At 54.3% G+C, this 25,519-nt stretch overlaps 1 protein-coding gene across 1 annotated transcript; it reads left to right on the top strand.

Moving 5' to 3' along the window:
- Nucleotides 1-8,699: 8,699 nt before the first annotated feature.
- On the top strand, nucleotides 8,700-20,215 carry neurod4 (neuronal differentiation 4). Its single transcript, XM_088633461.1, has 2 exons — nucleotides 8,700-10,470; nucleotides 15,607-20,215. Exon 2 carries the CDS (start codon nucleotides 15,613-15,615, stop codon nucleotides 16,759-16,761), a length of 1,149 nt encoding a protein of 382 aa, XP_088489587.1. The 5' UTR covers nucleotides 8,700-10,470; nucleotides 15,607-15,612; the 3' UTR covers nucleotides 16,762-20,215.
- Nucleotides 20,216-25,519: the final 5,304 nt, after the last annotated feature.

Here is a 25,519-nt window from a genome sequence, read left to right on the forward strand (position 1 = left end):
GGGAGGTCAGGAATATTCCCGCTCCGGGCTGCAGGTGCGCCGGAGCCGCAGCTCAGCCCCGAGGGAGGGGGGCTGTTAGCGAGGGGGCTGGGAATTGGCATCCCCTAGTTAACCCCACTGACACCTCCCCCAGCCATGCGGGCACCCCTGGGGGCACAGACATCACCTGGGCTCCCGCTAGTGGGGCTGCAGGGGTCAGCGCCGCCGCGGCACAGCTGTGAGGGCCGAGGTTCGAATCCAGGGTGAGGTTCCTTTCTGTGTGGAGTCTGCATGTGGCACAGGGGTGTGTGGGTCAGGCTGGGGGGTGGGGTGGCTGGCTGTGAGTGGGTGTCACAGTGTGAGAATGTGTGTGAGAGTGTGAGTGTCAGTGTCAGTGTGAGTGGGTGTGGGTGTCAGTGTGAGAGTGTGGTAGTGTGAGTGGGTGTGGGTGTCAGTGTGAGTGTGAGTGGGTGTCAGTATGAGAGTGTGGTAGTGTGAGTGGGTGTGGGTGTCAGTGTGAGTGGGTGTGGGTGGTAGTGTGAGTGGGTGTGGGTGTCAGTGTGAGAGTGTGGTAGTGTGAGTGGGTGTGGGTGTCAGTGTGAGAGTGTGGTAGTGTGAGTGGGTGTGGGTGGTAGTGTGAGTGGGTGTGGGTGTCAGTGTGAGAGTGTGGTAGTGTGAGTGGGTGTGGGTGTCAGTGTGAGAGTGTGGTAGTGTGAGTGGGTGTGGGTGGTAGTGTGAGTGGGTGTGGGTGTCAGTGTGAGAGTGTGGTAGTGTGAGTGGGTGTGGGTGGTAGTGTGAGTGGGTGTGGGTGTCAGTGTGAGAGTGTGGTAGTGTGAGTGGGTGTGGGTGTCAGTGTGAGAGTGTGGTAGTGTGAGTGGGTGTGGGTGTCAGTGTGAGAGTGTGGTAGTGTGAGTGGGTGTGGGTGGTAGTGTGAGTGGGTGTGGGTGTCAGTGTGAGAGTGTGGTAGTGTGAGTGGGTGTGGGTGTCAGTGTGAGAGTGTGGTAGTGTGAGTGGGTGTGGGTGGTAGTGTGAGTGGGTGTGGGTGTCAGTGTGAGAGTGTGGTAGTGTGAGTGGGTGTGGGTGGTAGTGTGAGTGGGTGTGGGTGTCAGTGTGAGAGTGTGGTAGTGTGAGTGGGTGTGGGTGTCAGTGTGAGAGTGTGGTAGTGTGAGTGGGTGTGGGTGTCAGTGTGAGTGGGTGTGGGTGTCAGTGTGAGTGGGTGTGGGTGGTAGTGTGAGTGGGTGTGGGTGTCAGTGTGAGAGTGTGGTAGTGTGAGTGGGTGTGGGTGTCAGTGTGAGAGTGTGGTAGTGTGAGTGGGTGTGGGTGGTAGTGTGAGTGGGTGTGGGTGTCAGTGTGAGAGTGTGGTAGTGTGAGTGGGTGTGGGTGTCAGTGTGAGAGTGTGGTAGTGTGAGTGGGTGTGGGTGTCAGTGTGAGTGGGTGTGGGTGTCAGTGTGAGAGTGTGGTAGTGTGAGTGGGTGTGGGTGGTAGTGTGAGTGGGTGTGGGTGTCAGTGTGAGAGTGTGGTAGTGTGAGTGGGTGTGGGTGTCAGTGTGAGAGTGTGGTAGTGTGAGTGGGTGTGGGTGTCAGTGTGAGTGGGTGTGGGTGTCAGTGTGAGAGTGTGGTAGTGTGAGTGGGTGTGGGTGTCAGTGTGAGAGTGTGGTAGTGTGGGTGGGTGTGGGTGGTAGTGTGAGTGGGTGTGGGTGGTAGTGTGAGAGTGTGGTAGTGTGAGTGGGTGTGGGTGTCAGTGTGAGAGTGTGGTAGTGTGAGTGGGTGTGGGTGTCAGTGTGAGAGTGTGGTAGTGTGAGTGGGTGTGGGTGGTAGTGTGAGTGGGTGTGGGTGTCAGTGTGAGAGTGTGGTAGTGTGAGTGGGTGTGGGTGGTAGTGTGAGTGGGTGTGGGTGTCAGTGTGAGAGTGTGGTAGTGTGAGTGGGTGTGGGTGTCAGTGTGAGAGTGTGGTAGTGTGAGTGGGTGTGGGTGTCAGTGTGAGTGGGTGTGGGTGTCAGTGTGAGAGTGTGGTAGTGTGAGTGGGTGTGGGTGTCAGTGTGAGAGTGTGGTAGTGTGAGTGGGTGTGGGTGTCAGTGTGAGAGTGTGGTAGTGTGAGTGGGTGTGGGTGTCAGTGTGAGTGGGTGTGGGTGTCAGTGTGAGAGTGTGGTAGTGTGAGTGGGTGTGGGTGTCAGTGTGAGTGGGTGTGGGTGTCAGTGTGGGTGGGTGTGGGTGTCAGTGTGAGTGGGTGTGGGTGTCAGTGTGAGTGGGTGTGGGTGTCAGTGTGAGTGGGTGTGGGTGTCAGTGTGAGAGTGTGGTAGTGTGAGTGGGTGTGGGTGTCAGTGTGAGAGTGTGGTAGTGTGAGTGGGTGTGGGTGGTAGTGTGAGTGGGTGTGGGTGTCAGTGTGAGAGTGTGGTAGTGTGAGTGGGTGTGGGTGTCAGTGTGAGAGTGTGGTAGTGTGAGTGGGTGTGGGTGGTAGTGTGAGTGGGTGTGGGTGTCAGTGTGAGAGTGTGGTAGTGTGAGTGGGTGTGGGTGTCAGTGTGAGTGGGTGTGGGTGGTAGTGTGAGTGGGTGTGGGTGTCAGTGTGAGAGTGTGGTAGTGTGAGTGGGTGTGGGTGTCAGTGTGAGTGGGTGTGGGTGTCAGTGTGAGAGTGTGGTAGTGTGAGTGGGTGTGGGTGTCAGTGTGAGAGTGTGGTAGTGTGAGTGGGTGTGGGTGGTAGTGTGAGTGGGTGTGGGTGTCAGTGTGAGTGGGTGTGGGTGTCAGTGTGAGTGGGTGTGGGTGGTAGTGTGAGTGGGTGTGGGTGTCAGTGTGAGAGTGTGGTAGTGTGAGTGGGTGTGGGTGTCAGTGTGAGAGTGTGGTAGTGTGAGTGGGTGTGGGTGGTAGTGTGAGTGGGTGTGGGTGTCAGTGTGAGAGTGTGGTAGTGTGAGTGGGTGTGGGTGTCAGTGTGAGAGTGTGGTAGTGTGAGTGGGTGTGGGTGGTAGTGTGAGTGGGTGTGGGTGTCAGTGTGAGTGGGTGTGGGTGTCAGTGTGAGTGGGTGTGGGTGTCAGTGTGAGAGTGTGGTAGTGTGAGTGGGTGTGGGTGTCAGTGTGAGTGGGTGTGGGTGTCAGTGTGGGTGTCAGTGTGAGAGTGTGGTAGTGTGAGTGGGTGTGGGTGTCAGTGTGAGAGTGTGGTAGTGTGAGTGGGTGTGGGTGGTAGTGTGAGTGGGTGTGGGTGTCAGTGTGAGAGTGTGGTAGTGTGAGTGGGTGTGGGTGTCAGTGTGAGAGTGTGGTAGTGTGAGTGGGTGTGGGTGGTAGTGTGAGTGGGTGTGGGTGTCAGTGTGAGAGTGTGGTAGTGTGAGTGGGTGTGGGTGGTAGTGTGAGTGGGTGTGGGTGTCAGTGTGAGAGTGTGGTAGTGTGAGTGGGTGTGGGTGTCAGTGTGAGAGTGTGGTAGTGTGAGTGGGTGTGGGTGGTAGTGTGAGTGGGTGTGGGTGTCAGTGTGAGAGTGTGGTAGTGTGAGTGGGTGTGGGTGTCAGTGTGAGAGTGTGGTAGTGTGAGTGGGTGTGGGTGGTAGTGTGAGTGGGTGTGGGTGTCAGTGTGAGAGTGTGGTAGTGTGAGTGGGTGTGGGTGGTAGTGTGAGTGGGTGTGGGTGTCAGTGTGAGAGTGTGGTAGTGTGAGTGGGTGTGGGTGGTAGTGTGAGTGGGTGTGGGTGTCAGTGTGAGAGTGTGGTAGTGTGAGTGGGTGTGGGTGTCAGTGTGAGAGTGTGGTAGTGTGAGTGGGTGTGGGTGGTAGTGTGAGTGGGTGTGGGTGTCAGTGTGAGAGTGTGGTAGTGTGAGTGGGTGTGGGTGTCAGTGTGAGAGTGTGGTAGTGTGAGTGGGTGTGGGTGTCAGTGTGAGAGTGTGGTAGTGTGAGTGGGTGTGGGTGTCAGTGTGAGTGGGTGTGGGTGTCAGTGTGAGAGTGTGGTAGTGTGAGTGGGTGTGGGTGTCAGTGTGAGAGTGTGGTAGTGTGAGTGGGTGTGGGTGTCAGTGTGAGAGTGTGGTAGTGTGAGTGGGTGTGGGTGTCAGTGTGAGAGTGTGGTAGTGTGGGTGGGTGTGGGTGTCAGTGTGAGAGTGTGGTAGTGTGAGTGGGTGTGGGTGTCAGTGTGAGAGTGTGGTAGTGTGAGTGGGTGTGGGTGTCAGTGTGAGTGGGTGTGGGTGGTAGTGTGAGAGTGTGGTAGTGTGAGTGGGTGTGGGTGTCAGTGTGAGAGTGTGGTAGTGTGAGTGGGTGTGGGTGTCAGTGTGAGTGGGTGTGGGTGTCAGTGTGAGTGGGTGTGGGTGTCAGTGTGAGAGTGTGGTAGTGTGAGTGGGTGTGGGTGTCAGTGTGAGTGGGTGTGGGTGTCAGTGTGAGAGTGTGGTAGTGTGAGTGGGTGTGGGTGGTAGTGTGAGTGGGTGTGGGTGTCAGTGTGAGAGTGTGGTAGTGTGAGTGGGTGTGGGTGTCAGTGTGAGAGTGTGGTAGTGTGAGTGGGTGTGGGTGTCAGTGTGAGAGTGTGGTAGTGTGAGTGGGTGTGGGTGTCAGTGTGAGTGGGTGTGGGTGGTAGTGTGAGAGTGTGGTAGTGTGGGTGGGTGTGGGTGTCAGTGTGAGTGGGTGTGGGTGGTAGTGTGAGTGGGTGTGGGTGTCAGTGTGAGAGTGTGGTAGTGTGAGTGGGTGTGGGTGTCAGTGTGAGAGTGTGGTAGTGTGAGTGGGTGTGGGTGGTAGTGTGAGTGGGTGTGGGTGTCAGTGTGAGAGTGTGGTAGTGTGAGTGGGTGTGGGTGTCAGTGTGAGAGTGTGGTAGTGTGAGTGGGTGTGGGTGGTAGTGTGAGTGGGTGTGGGTGTCAGTGTGAGAGTGTGGTAGTGTGAGTGGGTGTGGGTGGTAGTGTGAGTGGGTGTGGGTGTCAGTGTGAGAGTGTGGTAGTGTGAGTGGGTGTGGGTGTCAGTGTGAGAGTGTGGTAGTGTGAGTGGGTGTGGGTGTCAGTGTGAGTGGGTGTGGGTGTCAGTGTGAGTGGGTGTGGGTGGTAGTGTGAGTGGGTGTGGGTGTCAGTGTGAGAGTGTGGTAGTGTGAGTGGGTGTGGGTGTCAGTGTGAGAGTGTGGTAGTGTGAGTGGGTGTGGGTGGTAGTGTGAGTGGGTGTGGGTGTCAGTGTGAGAGTGTGGTAGTGTGAGTGGGTGTGGGTGTCAGTGTGAGTGGGTGTGGGTGTCAGTGTGAGTGGGTGTGGGTGGTAGTGTGAGTGGGTGTGGGTGTCAGTGTGAGAGTGTGGTAGTGTGAGTGGGTGTGGGTGTCAGTGTGAGAGTGTGGTAGTGTGAGTGGGTGTGGGTGATAGTGTGAGTGGGTGTGGGTGTCAGTGTGAGAGTGTGGTAGTGTGGGTGGGTGTGGGTGTCAGTGTGAGTGGGTGTCAGTATGAGAGTGTGGTAGTGTGAGTGGGTGTGGGTGGTAGTGTGAGTGGGTGTGGGTGTCAGTGTGAGAGTGTGGTAGTGTGAGTGGGTGTGGGTGTCAGTGTGGGTGGGTGTGGGTGGTAGTGTGAGTGGGTGTGGGTGGTAGTGTGAGTGGGTGTGGGTGTCAGTGTGAGTGGGTGTGGGTGGTAGTGTGAGTGGGTGTGGGTGTCAGTGTGAGAGTGTGGTAGTGTGAGTGGGTGTGGGTGGTAGTGTGAGTGGGTGTGGGTGTCAGTGTGAGAGTGTGGTAGTGTGGGTGGGTGTGGGTGTCAGTGTGAGTGGGTGTGGGTGTCAGTGTGAGTGGGTGTGGGTGGTAGTGTGAGAGTGTGGTAGTGTGAGTGGGTGTGGGTGTCAGTGTGAGTGGGTGTGGGTGGTAGTGTGAGTGGGTGTGGGTGGTAGTGTGAGAGTGTGGTAGTGTGAGTGGGTGTGGGTGTCAGTGTGAGAGTGTGGTAGTGTGAGTGGGTGTGGGTGTCAGTGTGGGTGGGTGTGGGTGGTAGTGTGAGTGGGTGTGGGTGTCAGTGTGAGAGTGTGGTAGTGTGAGTGGGTGTGGGTGGTAGTGTGAGTGGGTGTGGGTGTCAGTGTGAGAGTGTGGAAGTGTGAGTGGGTGTGGGTGTCAGTGTGAGTGGGTGTGGGTGGTAGTGTGAGTGGGTGTGGGTGTCAGTGTGAGAGTGTGGTAGTGTGAGTGGGTGTGGGTGGTAGTGTGTGTGGGTGTGGGTGTCAGTGTGAGAGTGTGGTAGTGTGAGAGTGTGGTAGTGTGAGAGTGGGTGTGGGTGTCAGTGTGAGTGGGTGTGGGTGGTAGTGTGAGTGGGTGTGGGTGTCAGTGTGAGAGTGTGGTAGTGTGGGTGGGTGTGGGTGTCAGTGTGAGTGGGTGTGGGTGTCAGTGTGAGAGTGTGGTAGTGTGAGTGGGTGTGGGTGTCAGTGTGAGTGGGTGTGGGTGGAAGTGTGAGTGGGTGTGGGTGTCAGTGTGAGAGTGTGGTAGTGTGAGTGGGTGTGGGTGTCAGTGTGAGTGGGTGTCAGTATGAGAGTGTGGTAGTGTGAGTGGGTGTGGGTGTCAGTGTGAGTGGGTGTGGGTGTCAGTGTGAGAGTGTGGTAGTGTGAGTGGGTGTGGGTGTCAGTGTGAGAGTGTGGTAGTGTGAGTGGGTGTGGGTGTCAGTGTGAGAGTGTGGTAGTGTGAGTGGGTGTGGGTGTCAGTGTGAGAGTGTGGTAGTGTGAGTGGGTGTGGGTGGTAGTGTGAGTGGGTGTGGGTGTCAGTGTGAGAGTGTGGTAGTGTGAGTGGGTGTGGGTGTCAGTGTGAGAGTGTGGTAGTGTGAGTGGGTGTGGGTGTCAGTGTGAGTGGGTGTGGGTGTCAGTGTGAGAGTGTGGTAGTGTGAGTGGGTGTGGGTGTCAGTGTGAGAGTGTGGTAGTGTGAGTGGGTGTGGGTGTCAGTGTGAGAGTGTGGTAGTGTGAGTGGGTGTGGGTGTCAGTGTGAGAGTGTGGTAGTGTGAGTGGGTGTGGGTGTCAGTGTGAGAGTGTGGTAGTGTGAGTGGGTGTGGGTGTCAGTGTGAGTGGGTGTGGGTGGTAGTGTGAGTGGGTGTGGGTGTCAGTGTGAGAGTGTGGTAGTGTGAGTGGGTGTGGGTGTCAGTGTGAGTGGGTGTGGGTGTCAGTGTGAGTGGGTGTGGGTGTCAGTGTGAGAGTGTGGTAGTGTGAGTGGGTGTGGGTGTCAGTGTGAGAGTGTGGTAGTGTGAGTGGGTGTGGGTGTCAGTGTGAGAGTGTGGTAGTGTGAGTGGGTGTGGGTGTCAGTGTGAGAGTGTGGTAGTGTGAGTGGGTGTGGGTGTCAGTGTGAGTGGGTGTGGGTGTCAGTGGGTGTGGGTGGTAGTGTGAGTGGGTGTGGGTGTCAGTGTGAGAGTGTGGTAGTGTGAGTGGGTGTGGGTGTCAGTGTGAGTGGGTGTGGGTGTCAGTGTGAGAGTGTGGTAGTGTGAGTGGGTGTGGGTGTCAGTGTGAGAGTGTGGTAGTGTGAGTGGGTGTGGGTGTCAGTGTGAGTGGGTGTGGGTGTCAGTGTGAGAGTGTGGTAGTGTGAGTGGGTGTGGGTGGTAGTGTGAGTGGGTGTGGGTGTCAGTGTGAGTGGGTGTGGGTGTCAGTGTGAGTGGGTGTGGGTGTCAGTGTGTGGGAGCATGAGAACAGACAACAAGAGCAACAGATGCTGCTTCTTTTTAACACCATCTGTTCACAGAGAGATGGGGCAAAGTCTGCAGACTGGGACAGATTCATCATCATCACCATCACTATACTCATTGTCATCATCGTCATCATCATCATCCTTATTGTTATTATTAGTGCACCAAGTGTGCAGTTACGATAAAATCTAAAACAAAAACAGGAAAGCTCTATGTAAATGACTGTATTTAAGGAATTCAGGAAAGTATTCCTAACTAATTCAGAGCTACAGCATGTTGTAAAGGGGGTAATGCGTTTATTGCATTTCTCTCTCTGTGTTCCAGTCCTGAGGCAGACCCGAAGGCCAGGGCTCGTCCTGCCGGCTGCTCCACTCGGGGGCGGCGGGGGTGGAGTCAGTGCCAGAGAGTGACCGTTATTTTGGTCAAACCATCCCCCCCCCTCAATACAACACAACACAACCCACCCCGATCCCAGGCCCTTTGCGCGAGAGACCCCCGTGTCTCCGTGGCGGCGCGCGCTGACAGATGTGAGCCCTCGCAGACAATGGGATTAGAGTGGGGGCACGTGCGGCCCACAAGCCTGGCTCTCGCGACCTGCGCCGCGCGGACAATGGAGCCGCGTCTGCGCCGCGGGGCCCGGGGCGCGCGAGGAGAAGTCCCGTATTCGGCGCTTGGTGCGCCTCGGCATTTGGTCATGAGCGGGGAGCGGGTGCACGAGAGGGGTTAGAAGGACGAGAAAGTGTGTGTGTGTGTGTGTGTTTGGAGGTGTATAATAGATTTAAGAAAACCCTGCAGCACAAGAAAACAGATGAATGACAGCAGCAGCATTGGACTCCACAGCACTTTCGGTTCAGCGAGCGGAGGAGCGGTTTTAACAAAAAAACTTGCCTCCATTTTGACGTTTAAAACATTTATCTTGGTACCCCGTGTTTATTAATTCTCAAATGTGTTAGTGTGGCTAAATTAATTACTTAGTCCCAATGGCCGTTCTCTGTCGAGCTCGGGACACGTCCTGTATCCCCGGTGCGGACAAGGGGGCATGACCTTAAACGCAGCCGATCAAAGATCTGGACTTTCTGAGTCCAGACGTATTCAAAGCCTGAGATAATCCGATCAAGACGGTGCTCGTCTTGCGATGCGAGTCTAACTCGTTCACTACATAACTAATTTGTCTTCCATGTTTATTCATGTATATAGTGCCTTTCATCCCAAAGGACCCACTTTACTGCTCTTCCTCTCCCAGTGAAGAGCAGCCCCTCCTGGGAGACACACTGCAGCCCCACTGCACAGCAGCTCAGGGCAGGAGAGAGACACTGCTGCTCCAGGGGGTGAAGGGAGGACAGACTGTGCAGGAGCAGAGTGGGGTTTATCCAGGACACCCCTACAGCAGTCCGGAGATCTTCAATCACCAAGCCCTCGGGGCCGGAGGATAATGTTTCATTCAGACAGACAGCAGCTCCTACAGCACAGTGTCTCTGCTGGTCACCATCTTTGGTCAGTGATTTGGAAATCCTGATCCAGTGGGATCAAACGTTCGCCCCCTACTGGTCCCCCAGAACCACGTACCGCAATCACCTGCTTTTCATCCCAGCCTGAGCTTCTGAGATCGGTCCACATGAGGTTAGTAACTGTTACTGATTATTCTCATTATCGTCGTCGTCGCTGTTGTTGTTGCTGGTGGTGGCGTCTTATTTCCTGCCCTGTGGCCACTGTCTGTCAGGTTAGACTGCTGCTCACTGTGACTCTGTTGCAGCGGACGGGACTGCTGACGTAAACTCAGTACGCAATCTGGACCCGCAGCCCAGTTCTCTCGCGGTCCGCAGGTTCCTGAACCCCCGCGTGCTGCTCTGTTGACAAGCCAGCGAGTCGCCGGTGTGTCTGCTACACTGGCCACGGGGAAAGTTATTTAAAAAAAAAAACCTGAAATCAACTTCGTAGTGGAATGTTACTCTCAGTTTTCCGAGCGGCCCGGAAAGTCCACAAAGAATGCAATCCCTATCCTGTTCTGTGGACCGCCTCTCGCGTGAAAAATAAAGGCATGAATAATTTATGAGTCGCAGCGTGACAGGGACAATCCTGTTACACGCGGCCGAGGCTGTGTACTCTCGTGCGGCTCACGCGACGGAATGGGGACTGTGGGGTACTGTCGGCTGACCCCACCGTTCTCTAAAGACTTCACTTTTTTTTAAAAAAAAGTTGAATAATCTTTTCCAGTACACTCTTTTCAACACCTCCTGCAGTTGGAGCGCAGTGGCCAGACCGACGGTTTACACCGGACCGACTCGGAAGTCAGGCGGAAAAGACGTTTCCGAGCTCCTCTTGTCCTCTGATCTTGTCAGGACTGTCCCCCCCGCTGCCAGTGTCCCGACAGGCACTCGACAGGCAGGTGGGACTCCAGACCCCGCTCGGGGCAGCTCCGCGCCTCTCCCGCCCGGACACGGGCGCGACGCTGTTCTCGCGCCTAGAGGGGAGGGACGGTTCGGTCAGTGTCATTCTTTGGCCACGAGCCCGGCCACGCGCGTGTGAGTAACATCAGATGAACCGGGCAGCGCTTGAGGGAGAGAGAGAGTGGAGGGCGGGATGGTGAGAGTGTGTGTGTGTGTGGTGAGGGGGGGCTGTAATGGGAGGGGCCACTCCACGTCCCGTTTGCTAGAAAAGCAAAAATCAGAGCTCGAGCCTGACATTCATCAGTGAAAGTTCCAGGCGCCCGGATGGAGTGATAGAGAGCACGGGACCAGAGGCAGCGCGAGCTGAAGGAGACAGAGAGAGAGAGAGAGAGAGCCAGGGGTCCGAGCGCGAGAAGCCGAGGAAAACACAGACCCGGCTTTCAAACCCTCTAGCGCCCCCAGAGCGCACTTGATCCCGGCCTCTGGCGGAGCGTCACGGCGGCCGGCGGAGCACGGAGAGGCGCCGACAGACAGCGGCAGGAGCACCGGGGACACAGGTAAGGCGCTCAGAAGCAGCTTCACGCCGACAAACAGCACGTTTACGAAACATAAACAGCACCAAAAACCTTAAGGAATTTATGGCAGAATGTCAGCATGTAGCCGTAATTAATTATGTGTCCAGTAATGGACTTGAAATCGACAGCGAGCAAATGTGGATATGTGTGATTTTGTGTAGCCTGTTGACACAAGACAGCTTTGAAACGCCACAGCACTGTGTCTGATACGCGTTCTGCTTCTGTAGGTCTGTGTTATCTTCTCAGTCTGAGCTCAGAATTGCGCTGTTTTTAAGGTTATGTGAGTTTGCTGTCCCTTAAACCGTCCTCAATTTTGTTGCATTTTCGTACCCCAGGTGATTTTGGTCATAACAATCCATAATAACCCAACTTCCTACACTGAGCTACAGGAACTGCACTGGGCTGTTATCGCACTCTGTTGTAAATTCTATCCATTCTTTAGTTCTTTAAAACTTTAATTCTGTTTTTTTTTTAGTTTGGTGCATCGAACGTCTCCTTATTTAACTTGTTTGAATGGGTCTTGAAGTCGCTCAGGTTTAAAGCGTCGAGAGTCACGCGCAGGGGGTGGTTGAAAAATGCGCCACGCTCCCGGTCCCGGTTCTTCTCCACGAAACCGCAGCTCTATCTTCCAGGCTGTTTTATACATTTAGCTACATTTTGAAGCCAGAACAAAACCACTAGCGGTACCACTAACACGCACAGCGGCAGCTCTCACGCGTTCAAAAGCGGAGAAAAGCGTCTGACCTCGCGCTAGAGTACTCCACAATTGCATTAGGATCACTGCTGCTATTTAATGGATGTTACCTCTGTTGCAAGCCCTGCTCATAAAACTGCTCCTCGGTTTCATTCCAGCAGCCCAGCTGAAGACAGGGACCCGCAGGCGCGTGCACAGACAGACACACGCACAGAGGTACAGAGAGACACACAGAGGCACAGAGAGACACACGCACAGAGGCACAGAGAGACACACAGAGGCACAGAGAGACACACGCACAGAGGCACAGAGAGACACACAGGCACAGAGAGACACACGCACAGGGGTACAGAGAGACACACAGAGGCACACGCACAGAGGCACAGAGAGACACACAGAGGCACAGAGAGACACACAGAGGCACAGAGAGACACACGCACAGAGGTACAGAGAGACACACAGAGGTACAGAGAGACACACAGAGGCACACGCACAGAGGCACGGAGAGACACACAGAGGCACGGAGAGACACACGCACAGAGAGACACACAGAGAGACACAGAGGCACGGAGAGACACACACACACAGAGACACACAGAGGCACAGAGAGAGAGACACACACACGCACGCTTTCCAGAGGTAGTAATCCGTGTCTGTCTCCGGGATTGACTCCTGCCTTCGCTGTTTGTGTCTTGGGCTCGGTGTCCGCTGACGCTGTTATCTGGGCTAAACTAGAATTAAAGCCGAGGACCTCAGCCTTGAGCTGTCAGGCTAAATCCCCCCGCGTCCCAGATAGACAGCGGCCCCTCTCCCCGATACGGCGTGTCCTCCTGAGTGTATTTCTCGGCGAGATCTCTCAGAAAACAAGCCTCCTGCACACTGTCCACCCTACCGCGCTCTATGGAAGAACTTCTCAAGAGGCGTTTAAGGACGGCAAACCGGTCGAAGCGCGCACAGCTGTGTGCGTGAATACTTCCGAGGACAGACCGGCGCGTCTCCGTCAGCCGTCCAGCTGCGAGTCCGCGGGTTTTAAACAACTGGGGAGGACAGACATGCAGACAGTTTTCTGGCGATCTCGATTCCCAGCAGCTCGGGGGGAGTAAATCATACGCAATTAGAGAGTGAGATACTGTAGACAGACAGCAACGTTTCTCAAAGAATCTCTCTAGGTTCGGGCAACTTCGTAGAAGAAGCATTAAACTCCAAACCAGGTAGCTGGATGGAGATTTCAACATTTTTAAATTCAGTACACGCCTTTGAGAAAAGATGTAATAAGTAATTATGAATATTTTTGTCGGATTAAATCAGCCCCATAGCTCCGATTATCACATGTTGAACGCATAACAGTGTCTAGTTATAGAGCTAGTGATCGGGTGATGTTCAGGGTAGAAGGGGATAAAAAAACGATTAAAATGGCTTTTACAGAGAGGCCGTAATGCGTAATGAACGTAATGCGGGCATTTGAGTTTTCGAGATAAATCCAGATCGCCTTTTCCTGAGGGAGCTGTCCGGCTCGCCAGTGCTGAAATTAGAAATCTCTCTCTCTCTCTCGCTCTAACTCGCTCGCTCGCACATCGCGGCTTCTCCGGGCTCGCTTGACTGGACACCATTTCAAACAGCTTCTCTCTGCAGATCTCTGCTCGCCGGCGCGCTGCAGCCGCGCGCTCCGCGAGGGCCGCGCCGCGCGGCCAGACGGCTCAGATGCAGGCTGGCAGAAGCGCGCGAGTCCCCTGTCGAAGTCTGTCGGACCTACCGGGCTTCACTGACCTATTTCCGGGTGCGCGAGGCAATTAGGCGAAGCCGAGCAGGAGAGGAGAGAGGAGGCGGTCAGCTCTGCGTGAATAAGGAGCACGTAGGGGTTTGTTCCACGAGGAAAAGAAAAACACGCAGGCAGCTTTTCGGCAACGGTGAATGAAAGGGGTCTCGACTTAGCTGAATCGTAGAATGACGGCTTCCCCGCTGTTTCCTACATACACGTGTAGTTTAGCGTGCAATTCCACAAAGAAAAACAAGAACGATTCCGTGTATTGTTGGTTTGAAACACGCCGTGAACAGAAAGGAGCTAAATCTCTAAAGATATAAATTCCTAAGTTGTCCAGTGACCTAGCAGGGAAGCAGGGACAGAGGGTCACAGCAGGACATTAAAGGGTCTTCATTTAGGAATGAGAACTGGAAACTGTGTTTACACAGAGAGTTGCGAGTGTCTGAAACAGGCTTCCCAGTCAGACGCATAAATGCCCAACTGAGTGCTGTGGGATAAACTCTCAGTTCACAGCAAGACCGTCATAGTCTTGGTGTGCGGGACGGTCAGTCAGACTGGGGACGTGGGTGAAAGATCCGACTCCATCCATACTGTCCCACTGCCCCTTCCAGGCTCCCCAGTGGCAAAACATGTCACACCAATTCAATTTAAGAGCGGGAATCTCAAACCTCCTCTGCGCCGCCTTAATAATAATTTCCAGGGCTGCTGTGAAAACAAGCCTGACACATACTCAACCCAGTTTGATATTTGCAGTTAGCACAGCATTAATAGTCAATGGCCAATACGAGGTCCACACTACTTACTGTACATGAGGCGTAGCTGGACAGTGAGATGAGTTTGCTGTGAGGCTGTTGCATGTGTTTCGTGTCAAAATGCCAAAAGGAAATGAATATTGACTTTTACTGGCTCCTGATTGCCAGTTAATACTGTGTGTGTGGGGGGGGGGGGGGAGGGCGTTAGTTTTGTCAGCAGAGCAGATCTGTGGAGGAAGCTCTGGATGTCCCCAGAGACTCCGGGTTCGACTCCCGGATGGGACTCTGCCTCTACGCCCTCACACCCGGCTCCTCGCTCAGATTCCTCCAGCAGACGCTCTGCTGCGACGGCGGGCCCCCAGGGGCCGCTGCACAGCCTGAATTGACGTCGACAGATCAAGCGGTTTAAAGGAAAGCGTCCCTCTTGAGGCCCCGGTTCCAGCCGAGCCGTGTTGCTGGGAGCCCGGGGGGGGGGCGGGGGCCAGCGGGTGTGTGGGCGGGGGCCGCGCGTGCCGCTCGCGCAAACAGGAGCTGACGCTGCATTATGCATGCGGGCCGGCCAGCGGGGTGTCGGGTTACTCGCGGAGGGCAGGGCGCAGGTCCTGCATGAATACGCATGTGGGCACAGGGCTGCCGGCGCCGGGCGAGGAGCAGGGCCGCGAGCGCGGGAACAGCCTGTCTCCATCCATAATGCATGTCGGTTCTGAACCCGTCAGTGAAAGGCAGCCTGTTTTTCAGAAGGCAGAGCGGTGATTTCATCATGGAAGGCCAGTTCTGGAGATGAATACATTCAGGAGGCGGCACAGAGGCACAGTGGGCAGAACTGCTGCCTCGCAGCGCCGAAGGGCTGGGCTCAGTTCTGAATCTGGGCTGCGAATATTCATTTCCTCCCACAGACCAGAGACATGTTGGTGGATTAAACAGCTTCTGGGAAAACTGGCCCTGGTGTGAGTGTGTGTGTCTGTGTCTGTGTGTGTGTGTGATGGGCTGGCGTCCTGTCCAGGGCGTACCCTGCCTCGCCCCCGCTGCTTTCTGGGATAGGTTCCGGCTCCCCCATGGCCCTGAATTGGATGAAGCAGCCAGCAAATGGGGGGGGTGACAGATTTAAGGGCTCTGAAGATAACTGTGAGAATGCAGAGAGGGTTTTGGGGGTCTGGTTCTCTCTGAGCTTGGCCTGCAGATGTGAGCACTGATTAAATATCTCCTCAGCCCTCATGCCCCCTCCTCCCTCTCCAGACTCGCCACACTCAAACCCGATCCAGGGGTCTGGGCCTTGGTCAGGTTCAGTGGCTGACTTCATAAGAGCGCCTTGCTAGCCTGCCAGCTGAGGGGCCTCCCCTGCTCTTCCACTGCGGGGCACGGATCCAACCACAGACTTCATTACCAGAGTGATCCTTAATCACTTAATTGCTTTAATCGAGGCCCCTCGCTGCAAGCCCTTCAGATAGAGCAGGGTCAGCCTGAATGAAGGGCTACAGCACAATGGAATGGAGTTAGAGCTTGCTGGGTAGACTGTCACTGGACGGGGCTTGTGTCCCTGGCCGTCAGTAAGTCTTGGCTGAACCCTCCTCACACACACAGGGTCTTCAGGAATCCTGAATGCCAACCGCAAGCCACAGCCTACCGCTGGCACCTTGGAGTCGTGGGTCTGCATCCCAGGAAGCACTAGGCTTTGTGATCTTTATTAGTTAGGGAGCCGTGTCAGCTTGTGCGGGCTGCAGACGAACAAGTAAAGTTTAATTCAGCCATCAAAAATAAACAAAGGAGAAACGCAGCGTTTCCGGTGTAGAGCGTTCTTCGGGCTGTAACGTTATGAGAGTGGCAGAGTCACACGGGGGGCGCTGGCTGTGGTCGGGCCGCAGAGGGCACTGGGGCAGCGGGACTGACTGTGACCCTCTCGCACTCTGCAGGGCGCCATGATGACGAAGCCCTACGGGAAAGCCAGCGACGTGGCGGAGCTGGTGAGCTCCCTGGGCTGGATGGAGGAAGACGTCAGCTCGCAGGACGGGGAGGGCGCGGCGGAGCTGGCGTGCTACGGCCCGGGCGGGGGCTGCGGGGCGGGCGAGCAGGGCAGCGAGGACATGGAGGACCTGGAGGACATGGAGGAGGAGGAGGAGGAGGAGGAGGAGGAAGAGGGAGGCGAGTGTGGGGAGAAGGGCCCCAAGCGCCGGGGCCCCAAGAAGAAGAAGATGACGAAGGCGCGGCTGGAGCGGTTCCGCGCCCGGCGGGTGAAGGCCAACGCCCGGGAGCGCTCCCGCATGCACGGCCTGAACGACGCCCTGGACAACCTGCGCCGCGTCATGCCCTGCTACTCCAAGACGCAGAAGCTGTCCAAGATCGAGACGCTGCGGCTGGCGCGCAACTACATCTGGGCGCTGTCCGAGGTGCTGGAGACCGGCCAGTCCCCCGAGAGCCGGGGCTTCATCGAGATGCTGTGCAAGGGCCTCTCCCAGCCCACCAGCAACCTGGTGGCCGGCTGCCTCCAGCTGGGGACGCCGCCCGTGCTGCTGGACAAGCTGGAGGAGAAGCAGCAGCACGTGCCCTGCGGGGTGGGGCTGGGCGCCTCCATGGCCCCCGGGCACCCCTTCAGCTACCCCTCCCCGGGGCTGCCCAGCCCTCCCTACGGCAACCTGGAGGCCTCGCACCTCCTGCACCTCAAGCCTCTGCCGGGCTTCAAGGGGGGCCCCTACGAGAACCCCTCCCCGGGCCACGACTGCAGCAGCGGGACCCCCCCTTACGACGGGCCGCTCACGCCCCCCCTGAGCATCACTGGGAACTTCGCCCTCAAGCAAGAGCCATCCCCGCACGAGGTGGAGAAGGGCTACGCCGCCCACGCCCACGCCCACGCCCACGCCCACGCCCACGCCCACGCTGGGGGCTTCCTCGGCCACCCCCACTACCCCCCTTCCTCGGTGGCGGGGCTCTCGGGGCCCCAGGGCCACGCCCCCCTCTTCCCCACGGCGGTGACGCGGTACGACCTGCCCCTGGACGTGGCCTTCGAGCCGTACGCCGCACCTGCCCCCCACATGGTGGGCACTCAGATGGGCTCCATTTTCAACGAGTAGACCCGGGGGCACTGCCCACCCCTCTCCTGACACCCCCCTCCCTGTCCCTCCTGCTCCTCACTGCGGGGGGGCAATGTGTCGAAGCCAGGAGTCCGCTTTGCCTTCTCAAGTACTTTAACATTTAAACCCATCCTGCAACTCTCCGAGATTCCCTTCGGAAGTATCCTGGGGCTATCCAAGATTCCCTTTGGAAGTATTCTGGGGCTATCCAAGATTCCCTTTGGAAGTATTCTGGGGCTATCCAAGATGCCCTTCAGAAGTGTCCTGGGGCTATTCGAGATTCCCTTTGGATGTATTCTGGGACTCTCCGAGATTCCCTTTTCGCAGGGCGGGGTGTGACTGCATCTGTACCCCTGCTGCCCTTCCCCACCTCTGTCGCTCCCAGCAGCTGGCAGGAGGGCACTGTGAGCCGCAAGTGTGTTGGGAAAAACAGACAGCTTCATTCCGTTCCCTAGTTCTGGGATACAGACGGCATCGAGAGGTCCTGTGTCCTTCCACGCTTGAGGAAAATCTTCTCTTTTAGACGGAGACAGAGTGGAGATCGTGGCTTTCAGACCCACCAGCACTTCGGGCCAGCGGGACGCGGGCCGTCCCGCGGACAAAGGGGGGGTTGTCAGAGCCAGCTGCGTGGCACACCGACATCGGAGAAGCCCTCTTCCAGCCAGGGCGTTCCCATGACTTCTCTCTCCTTGATGGGAAATCAAGATGCCCCTTTATTTTCTTAAAAAAATGAAATAGTTAATACACGTATCTGTAAGGTGCCAGATTTTGGGCCAATAATTGGAGTCCGGAAGTTGTTTCCAAAACGCTCCCACTCCGGAGCTAGGCAACCTCGGAATGAGGCGTTGGACTCTGGGAGCTGTTTGCATCCGGGGAGCAATACTTACATGTGAGCCAGACCTCATTGCTCCCCGCCCCGGAAAGATTCTTTGGTGTCATAATTGCTATTTACTATAAATGTACAAATTTGTCTATTTAAACCTTTATTTAATATTTATTTGCATTGTTATTTGTATTGTTTTTTTGTGGTTATACGTGTTGTTTGCACACTGGCAGAATTTACAGGGGCACCGAGATTGTCTGGTCCAGGATTCGAGGGCGCTGATGCAGTCCAGTCCAGATGCAGTCCAGTATAGGATTCGGGAGTGCTGACACAGTCCAGTACAGGATTCTGGGGTGCTGACACAGTCCAGTCCAGATGCAGTCCAGTATAGGATTCGGGAGTGCTGACACAGCCCTGTACAGGATTAAGGGCTGCTTACACAGTCCGGCACAGGACTCAGGAGATCTGAAGCAATCTGGTTAAAACCAGATACGGAAGTATCTGAGCAACCGCAGCTCCAGCAGATGCAGTGGACCAGCTGCAGTCCAGGGCTGGGTCAGCGTTAGAGTAGAGCAGGGGGACTATGGGTAAGGGCACAGTGAGGCCTGTGGGTACGGTCAGGCCTAATCAATGGTTCCCCATGTTTACTCTCTGGGAGGCAACAGTCCTGCAGGTGTTGTAAGTCCCTCTTCCAGCTCCAGACCTGGAGAAGAGGGATAAATTGGTCCAATTAAGCCTTAATTGAGTTCTAGTAACTCTTCCTGGTTCCTCTGTTGTTGATGATTGACCTATCGAAAGTTGGACTGTTGCTCTAGAGAGAGTGGATGTGGTGAGTCTGGCATAGGGATAAGGAAAGGGTTTTATTACTGCATTAAGGCTGGTACAAGCTGGTTATCAAGCTGGTACTTTTATCAATGAAGAACTGCCAAGATTTTTATCCCTCAAACTCGTAGGGATTTCAAGATAACTTCACCTTGTTGGATTTAACTAAAGATCGGAGACTTTTCAGGAACTGACAGCTACAACATAGGGTCAACAAACAAACAAACCATGCATTTAGAGAAGGGTCTAATTAAGGAAGCAGCTGAATCGAATCCCAGCAGGCACTGGGGTCAGGGTTTGGAAGTCCTGGTCTGGTTTGTGTTATGACTGGGTCTGTGATCGGGTCTAGGGCTTAGAGCTGAGGCCGAGCTATGATTAGTGCTAGAGTTGAGTTCGGGGCTCAGGCTAGAGTGGAGTGTAGGGTTGGGGTTCAAATAAGAAGTTTATGGATCCGCTAGGAGCCCCCTGATTTTAGGTAGATGGCTGGAAGACGTGTTCTGGGGCCCCAAGAACGGAAGAGTGAGTGACAGGGGGTGTCTTCTGGCCCAGATCTCTCTGCTGTCCAGTCTCTGTCCAGGCAGCCTGGGCTGCCTATAGAGTCATTTGCCAGTGTTTTACGTTAAAGTATATAAATTATTTATTTGTCTTTTTTGTATTGTTTTTTGTCATCTTTCAGTTTTGGTTTTGTAAATATTTCCCCCAGCGCACTTAAGAAAAGAAACGTTATTCATATATATTATATATTCTATATTCTATACTGCACTAGCTCCAAGAAACCCTGTACATGCCTTTCGACTGAGGCTCCTCTCTCCTGGTCCTGGAGAACCACAGTCCTGAAGGCTCAGAGGAAACTGAAAACTCACCAGTGGGGTTAGAGGCCAGGACTCAACATCAAGCAGATTTCTGATTCTCAGTGGTTTCTTGCTTCAGCGCAAAGCAGACTGGCTTGGCTTGACTTGGCTATTGGGTGCTGGTGCAGAGAAACTGATTTGGTACAGGCCACAGAGTCATTCAACACGTGTGGCAATGACTTAGTTCAGGTCTGGTTCAGTGTGGGCTGCAGCTGCATTGGCTTGCTAAGAACGGAACCGGAGGAGTAGCCAGTGGGGGCTGTATCTGCCCTCCATCAGATGCCACAGCTGTCGGAGCTGCTGGCTGTAGGGGCAGCAGGGCTGACGGAGTGAAACTGCAGAAGGCCCACAAGTAGGGGGGCCGCGATTGGGTCTGACATCCTCCCGTGCCGCAGACAGGACTGTCCCCAGTCACCTGAGGACTGGCACCTCTAGATCGAGGAGGGTTAGACAGGAAACAAACTGCACAAGCCCAGCGGTGAATGTCAGAAACAAGTGGCAAGAAAGGGAGCTTTGTCATTCCATTCCACCCTGTCCTGCCTCGCTAGCACAGCTAGCGCTCTCCTGAGAGCAGGTGAAACGTTAACAGTTTAAAAGCAGCAATAATCCATTTGACTATGCAAATTCCTCATTTTGTATGAAAATATGAACGCAGATCTATTTTCAGTAAGACATTTAATAAGAAAGAAGCCTCTCTTTTGGGGTGTCCTATTTTGTCACCCCCTCCCTGAATATAAAGTTTAATTTTGTATGAAAAGGGGACAGATTTGGTCCACATTAAGCCCCAAGCTGACCTGTGACTGTAAACGAATAGCAATAACGCTCATGAGAGATGTACAGACCTCAGATTTCCTTTTTTGTACAAATGATGTTCTATCTGCTTTTTTAAAGAGAAAATAGAATGAGACAAAATAATATGTTTTTTGACCAAAATAAAGATTTTTAAAAAGCTCCAGAAGATTTTGTTTTGCCTGTTGTGTATTGTCACTGAATTCCAATTTTGTTTTGCATCCACATTTATTTCTCATGTACTGCCTTTCTTTCTTTCCTCTATTCCTCTGTCCCTCCCTCTAATTCCCATCCTGAACCCTCTCTCTCCCAGTCCAATTCCTATAAGCCAGGGATCTCCAGCCCTGGTCCTGGAGACCTGCAATCCAGAAGGTTTTTTTGCAACATCACCAAGAGATCATCATCTCTAAAGCATTGGTTCCCTGCAGGAACACTGTGTCTGCTGGTTCTCATTCCATCTCCAGTGCTTACTGGTGACTTACAGTCACTGGCCTGCTTGCTGGCTGAGACATGTGTTGAACCCGTTTCTCCAGTCAGTCCTGTGTGTCAGAAATACCCCAGCTGAAGGGCACTGTTCCTACAGCTTCAGCTCCCAGAGCCTCACACAGCCTCTCCTCAACCTGCTGGCTGTGTCTTCTGATTCAGCAGCTCTGACTAGTTGATCAGTTGGTGAGGAGCACACACATGGCTGGGGAGTGACTCACTATCAGACACACCCACAATGCGAGTGGCACTGTATCAGACACGTCCACAGCAGGAGTGACACTGCATCAGACACACCCACAGTGTGAGTGACACTGTATCTGACACGCCCACATTGAAAGTGGCACTGTATCAGACAAGCCCACAGCTCGAGTGACACTGTATCGGACACTTTCACAGCAGGAGTGACACTGTATCAGACACGTCCACAACAGGAGTGATACTGTATCAGGCATGCCCACAGTGGGAGTGATATTGTATTAGGCATACACGATCATAAAGAATCTGTTTTTCCTTCTGCAGACATCTGGTTAGCTAGATTTCAGGCAGCAAACCTGAATTAATACTACATTGGTCCCAATTATAAATCCCATCTGACCTTTTAAGAGCTGAAAGCAAATGTGCAAATCTGGCCCACACAGAAAACTGAAATCAGTGAGCCTGTAATTGAGATCTCAGCTGGAGCAAAAAAACAGAAGACTGTTCCTCCAGGACCAGGACTGGGATCCACTGCTCTAAAGATTGGGAACAATTTTATTATGATCAATCAAACAGATGACATGCTACATTAAGCAATTCAGAGATAATTAAGTTATTGGAGATCATTTGAGGCCACATTCTGAGTGATACATGTTTTCACTGGTCCTGGACAAGGGCCAGAGGTCTTTTAATTATACAGGCTTTCTAGGCTTTAGAAACAGGTAACTTACAGTATAAGATTGACTGGATTGGGTCTCTCCAGGACCAGGGCTGAAGACCACTGGACTGACTGGGCTGGGGCTCCCACTGCTAGGGTACCAGACCTTACGGACCTACTCCAGTGCAGCAGTGTGTGGTGGGTTAATTGTCTTCCGAGAAGAGTGGCCCAGGTGTGTGTCTGTGTGCCCTGTGATGGACTGCTGTCCTGTCCAGGGTGTACCCTGCTTTGTGACTGTTGCTGGCCAGGACAGGCTCCAGCTCCCCTGTGACCCTAAATTGGATAGTGATTGCATTCTCCAACTCTTAAGGTCCTACAGGTTCGAAACAGCCCAAGCTGGACCGGAGGATCCCCAGGACTGAACTGGGGTGCCACGTGTCCCTATTGCCCTGTTATCCTCAGAAATGCGGTGACACAGTGGACTATGGGAACAGAACGCCGAGGAAACAGGTGACCTCTGGGAATCGATGCCCGCCCGTTCATGCCCTCTCGTGCACTCTCACAGACTCTCGCACACTCGCACGAACTCTCGCACGCACTCTCACACACCCTTGTGCACTCTCGTGCGTTCTTGCACATCCTGCTGGTGCCGCCGCTCCAAGATGCATCTGTTCGCCACTCAGATCCCTAGGGTGCTTTTTTTCCCCGCAGGAAAAAGGTTCGGGGTGTCCGTGGAGCAGAGAGTGTGACTTCCTCTCTGCAGCTGTCCTGAAGGAAAAGGGGGAGAAAGGTCCCTCTCAACAGAAGAGTTAAACACTGCCAAGGGGGGGAGCGCTGTTCCATCTACATGGCGGACCTCCAACACCCCAAAGTTGCACCTAGATGCGATGTTTTGCTAGCAGTTTGAAATCTCAAAGTCCGCGAAGGGGGATATACCTTCTGTATATAGGCCAGGCAAAGAGGGACAGCACTAAACAGAAATTAACCACTAATTAGGGCTGTTCATTTGATCAAAGTGGATGCTGTGTTCTCCACTACTGAGATGTGATGAGCAGATCTTGAGAGGGGGAGAAATTTGGGGGGGGTAGCTCTTGTTGTGGGGGACTCTTGTCTCATGCCCCCCCACTGACAGGCAAGACGGCCGTCTTTTCCAGCCATGGTGCAGAATAACAGTCCAATTGTCCCCCTCGCCACCGGCCCATTGTCTGCGCAGCCTGCTCTTTCTCTTGACCTCTGAACTGCATTGTTTGGGGCGGCTCATTGGAGAGCGCAGGCAGCTGGGTAACCGGCAGGGGTCTGAGTGACAGCTGGGCCAAACTGGAGAGGAGGGGGGCAGAGAGACCCCCAGCCCCCTCCCCTCCACTCCGCAAACGCACACACTTCCTCCCCCACCCGTCACAGACAGGAGGGCATCGGAATGAGGCGCACTCTCACATGGGGGTCTGCGGGGGCCCAGGAGACAGGTGGAGTGCTTAGGAATCGTCTGGTTTGGTTCCCTTCTTTCTCTCTCATTCACTGTCTGCCTGTGTCTGTCTGTGTCTGTCTGTATCCATCAGACTTCCAGTCTATAAAAAAGCCTAAAAAAGCACTATGTAATTGTAAGGAATTTTTTAATTATTATTATTATTATTATTATTACTGCCAGGACTGGAGACCCCTAGACGGACTGGACTTGGGCTCCCCTGGACCAGGGCTGGAGACACTTGGACTGACTGCACTGGGGCTCCCCAGGACCAGGGCTGGAGACCCCATGTGCAAAGGCCAGGAGTTTGAGAGTTAGAACAGTCTTATGCCAGAGAGGGGAAGGAAACAAAGGAAGAGCTAGGTGACGCAGCTGGCGTGGAGCCACACAAGGGGAGCTCAGGAGAGACTGAGAGCTGGCTCTGTCACTGCGTGTTAACGCTTCATCCCTGAAATATAGTACTTCTTTCATTTCCCCAATTTTAAAAAGCGAAACAAAAACAAGGAAAAATAACATACTGTGCTATTAATATTTCCTCAAGCCTCGACCCCGGAGGGGTGCCCTGATAATCCGCTGACCAAACACGCTGCAGATCATGACGGCGAAGTCCCTGGGTCGGTGGGGTGGGGGGATCAAGTATTGTGATTAAGATTGTATTAATCGTGCTGGAGAGGGGCTGGAAGGCTTTAATCAGTGTCTGAGCTGCAATAATCCCTGCTTTTAAGCTGAGGCTAACAGCACACAATCCAGGCCCTAAAACCCTGCCTCCCCATCTCCGTGATCACTCACCCGGGCCCCCAGGAAATAAGAGCATAAACCCGGAATCTGGCAGCAGGGAGTGGCCGCAAGACAGGAGCGCTGGGGCTCGAGAGACACCTGCGGCCTGGTGAGCACAAGAAGGTGGGGCTCAAACAGATCCGATTAAACAGGGGGCATATGACAGTTCAGACCCCTGATCCTTTCAGCCACTGGCATGCTTAACTTAGGCTAGGGAGGTTTATACAGAGGCATGTGGGGGACCCCCGTATCCCGTGTTGGCTGAGGAGCAGAGGGTCCTTGCTGGTGCAGATCGTGCCAAACCAGAGGCGACACCCCAGACAGGGAGGAGCTCCAAGGCAGCAGGGTATTTAACCAGAGCAGCTCAGGGCTATAACCTGGGATTCGAACCCACAACCTTCCCGTGACAGGTCCAGAACCTAAGCACTGCTCCACACTGCTGTATAACATAGAAGGGAACGCAGCCCGGGCTCGAACCGAGGGCCCAAGAGGCATGGGCCCGCAGTGCTGGCCCTCACATCACTTAGTGTTAATCATGTCTGGCTGTTGAGCCCCGAGCAGACACCCCACTTCCAAGCGACTGGCTGGCTGTGGCAGTGAACTGGAGCACCAGGAGGGCTTGAACTGGGCTCCTTCTGGACTGGTCATGAGCTTGTGTCCACCGGGATGACCGCCCCCCCAGTCTGTCTGCTGATTTTTCCTTTGGGGGGTCTTGCAGTGCCCACGACTCTCTCGTTCTGCGAGGGTCCAGTGCGAAAGTGTATTCGAGACAGGAAGACAGAGGCAGACCAACAGCAAGGTGGCCGAGGTCAGGGTGCGCTGTTGGGTGAATTTTAGGCTAAGGGAACTGGAGCACCCGGAGGGGACCCACAGGAATGAATGCAGGGGAAACACACAACCTCCATGCGGGTAGCAGCCCAGGGACTGGGACTGGTCCCAGGACCCCGGTACTGCAAGGCAGCAGTGCTAACCACTGTGCTGCCATGCCACCTCTTCTGAAAACGCTTAATGTTAACTGACGAGTCTGTCTATATGACTTGTGATTTAAGCAGTGATTTAAGTGCTATGTATGTGATATACAGTACGTACAATATCACAGGGGTGACGCATAGTCACACACTGAGGAACTAAACCCGGGGTATCTCATCGCAGGTGCGGTAATGACGCGGGACACCCGTCTTTCTGAGTGACACCCCGAGTGTCTGACTGGTTGCTGATCTTCAAGTTCAGTTCCTTCGCAAGCAGAGGTTCACTAACAGCGGTGACAGATCAGCCAATCAGGCGTCGGTGTGGTGGCGGGAAAACGTCTCGGTCCCGCGCTCCTCAGGGCGTAAACGGAAGCCGTCTCGAGCCCCTAACAGAATCTTGAGAGGGGAAAAACCGCCTCAACTTCTTCAGAGTCTCGCTCGGACCGCGTCCTTTCCCCAGCAGAAGTGGCCCACACAGTTCTTTTATATATAATACAAAGTTTTCTATCCTAATGGGTAAGTCGTGTATTGTTTCAGATCATTTGAATTTGCCCACCCCCAAAACGTAAACTGGCTTATTTGCTGGTAGCGAATCAATTTACCGTCGCGCAGGCGTCAGTTCTGGGCTGCTGTGGAGATCTTTGTATGTTTACGGCAGTAATCCGGGCCTCCTACGATGTTTTTAACGGTGATTTAAAGTAATGCCTTTCTTATCCTCGAGTTGAGCTGTGCTTGTCGCTCACAAAACCGCGCAATTTGTGTTCGGAAAGTTCGCGAGTGAGACGGACGGTGAGCGGAGTTTCACTCTATTGCGATAATCTTATTGCCACACGGCCGAGGCCGGCGGAAATTGTTGGTCCAGCTTTGCTAGACATTTGACATGTGGTAATAACATAAAGAATATAAATACTGGACCAGAATGCACAA

The sequence above is a fragment of the Lepisosteus platostomus genome, chromosome 1 (assembly GCF_059453375.1).
Source record: "Lepisosteus platostomus isolate fLepPlt1 chromosome 1, fLepPlt1.hap1, whole genome shotgun sequence".
Lineage (NCBI taxonomy): Eukaryota > Metazoa > Chordata > Actinopteri > Semionotiformes > Lepisosteidae > Lepisosteus > Lepisosteus platostomus.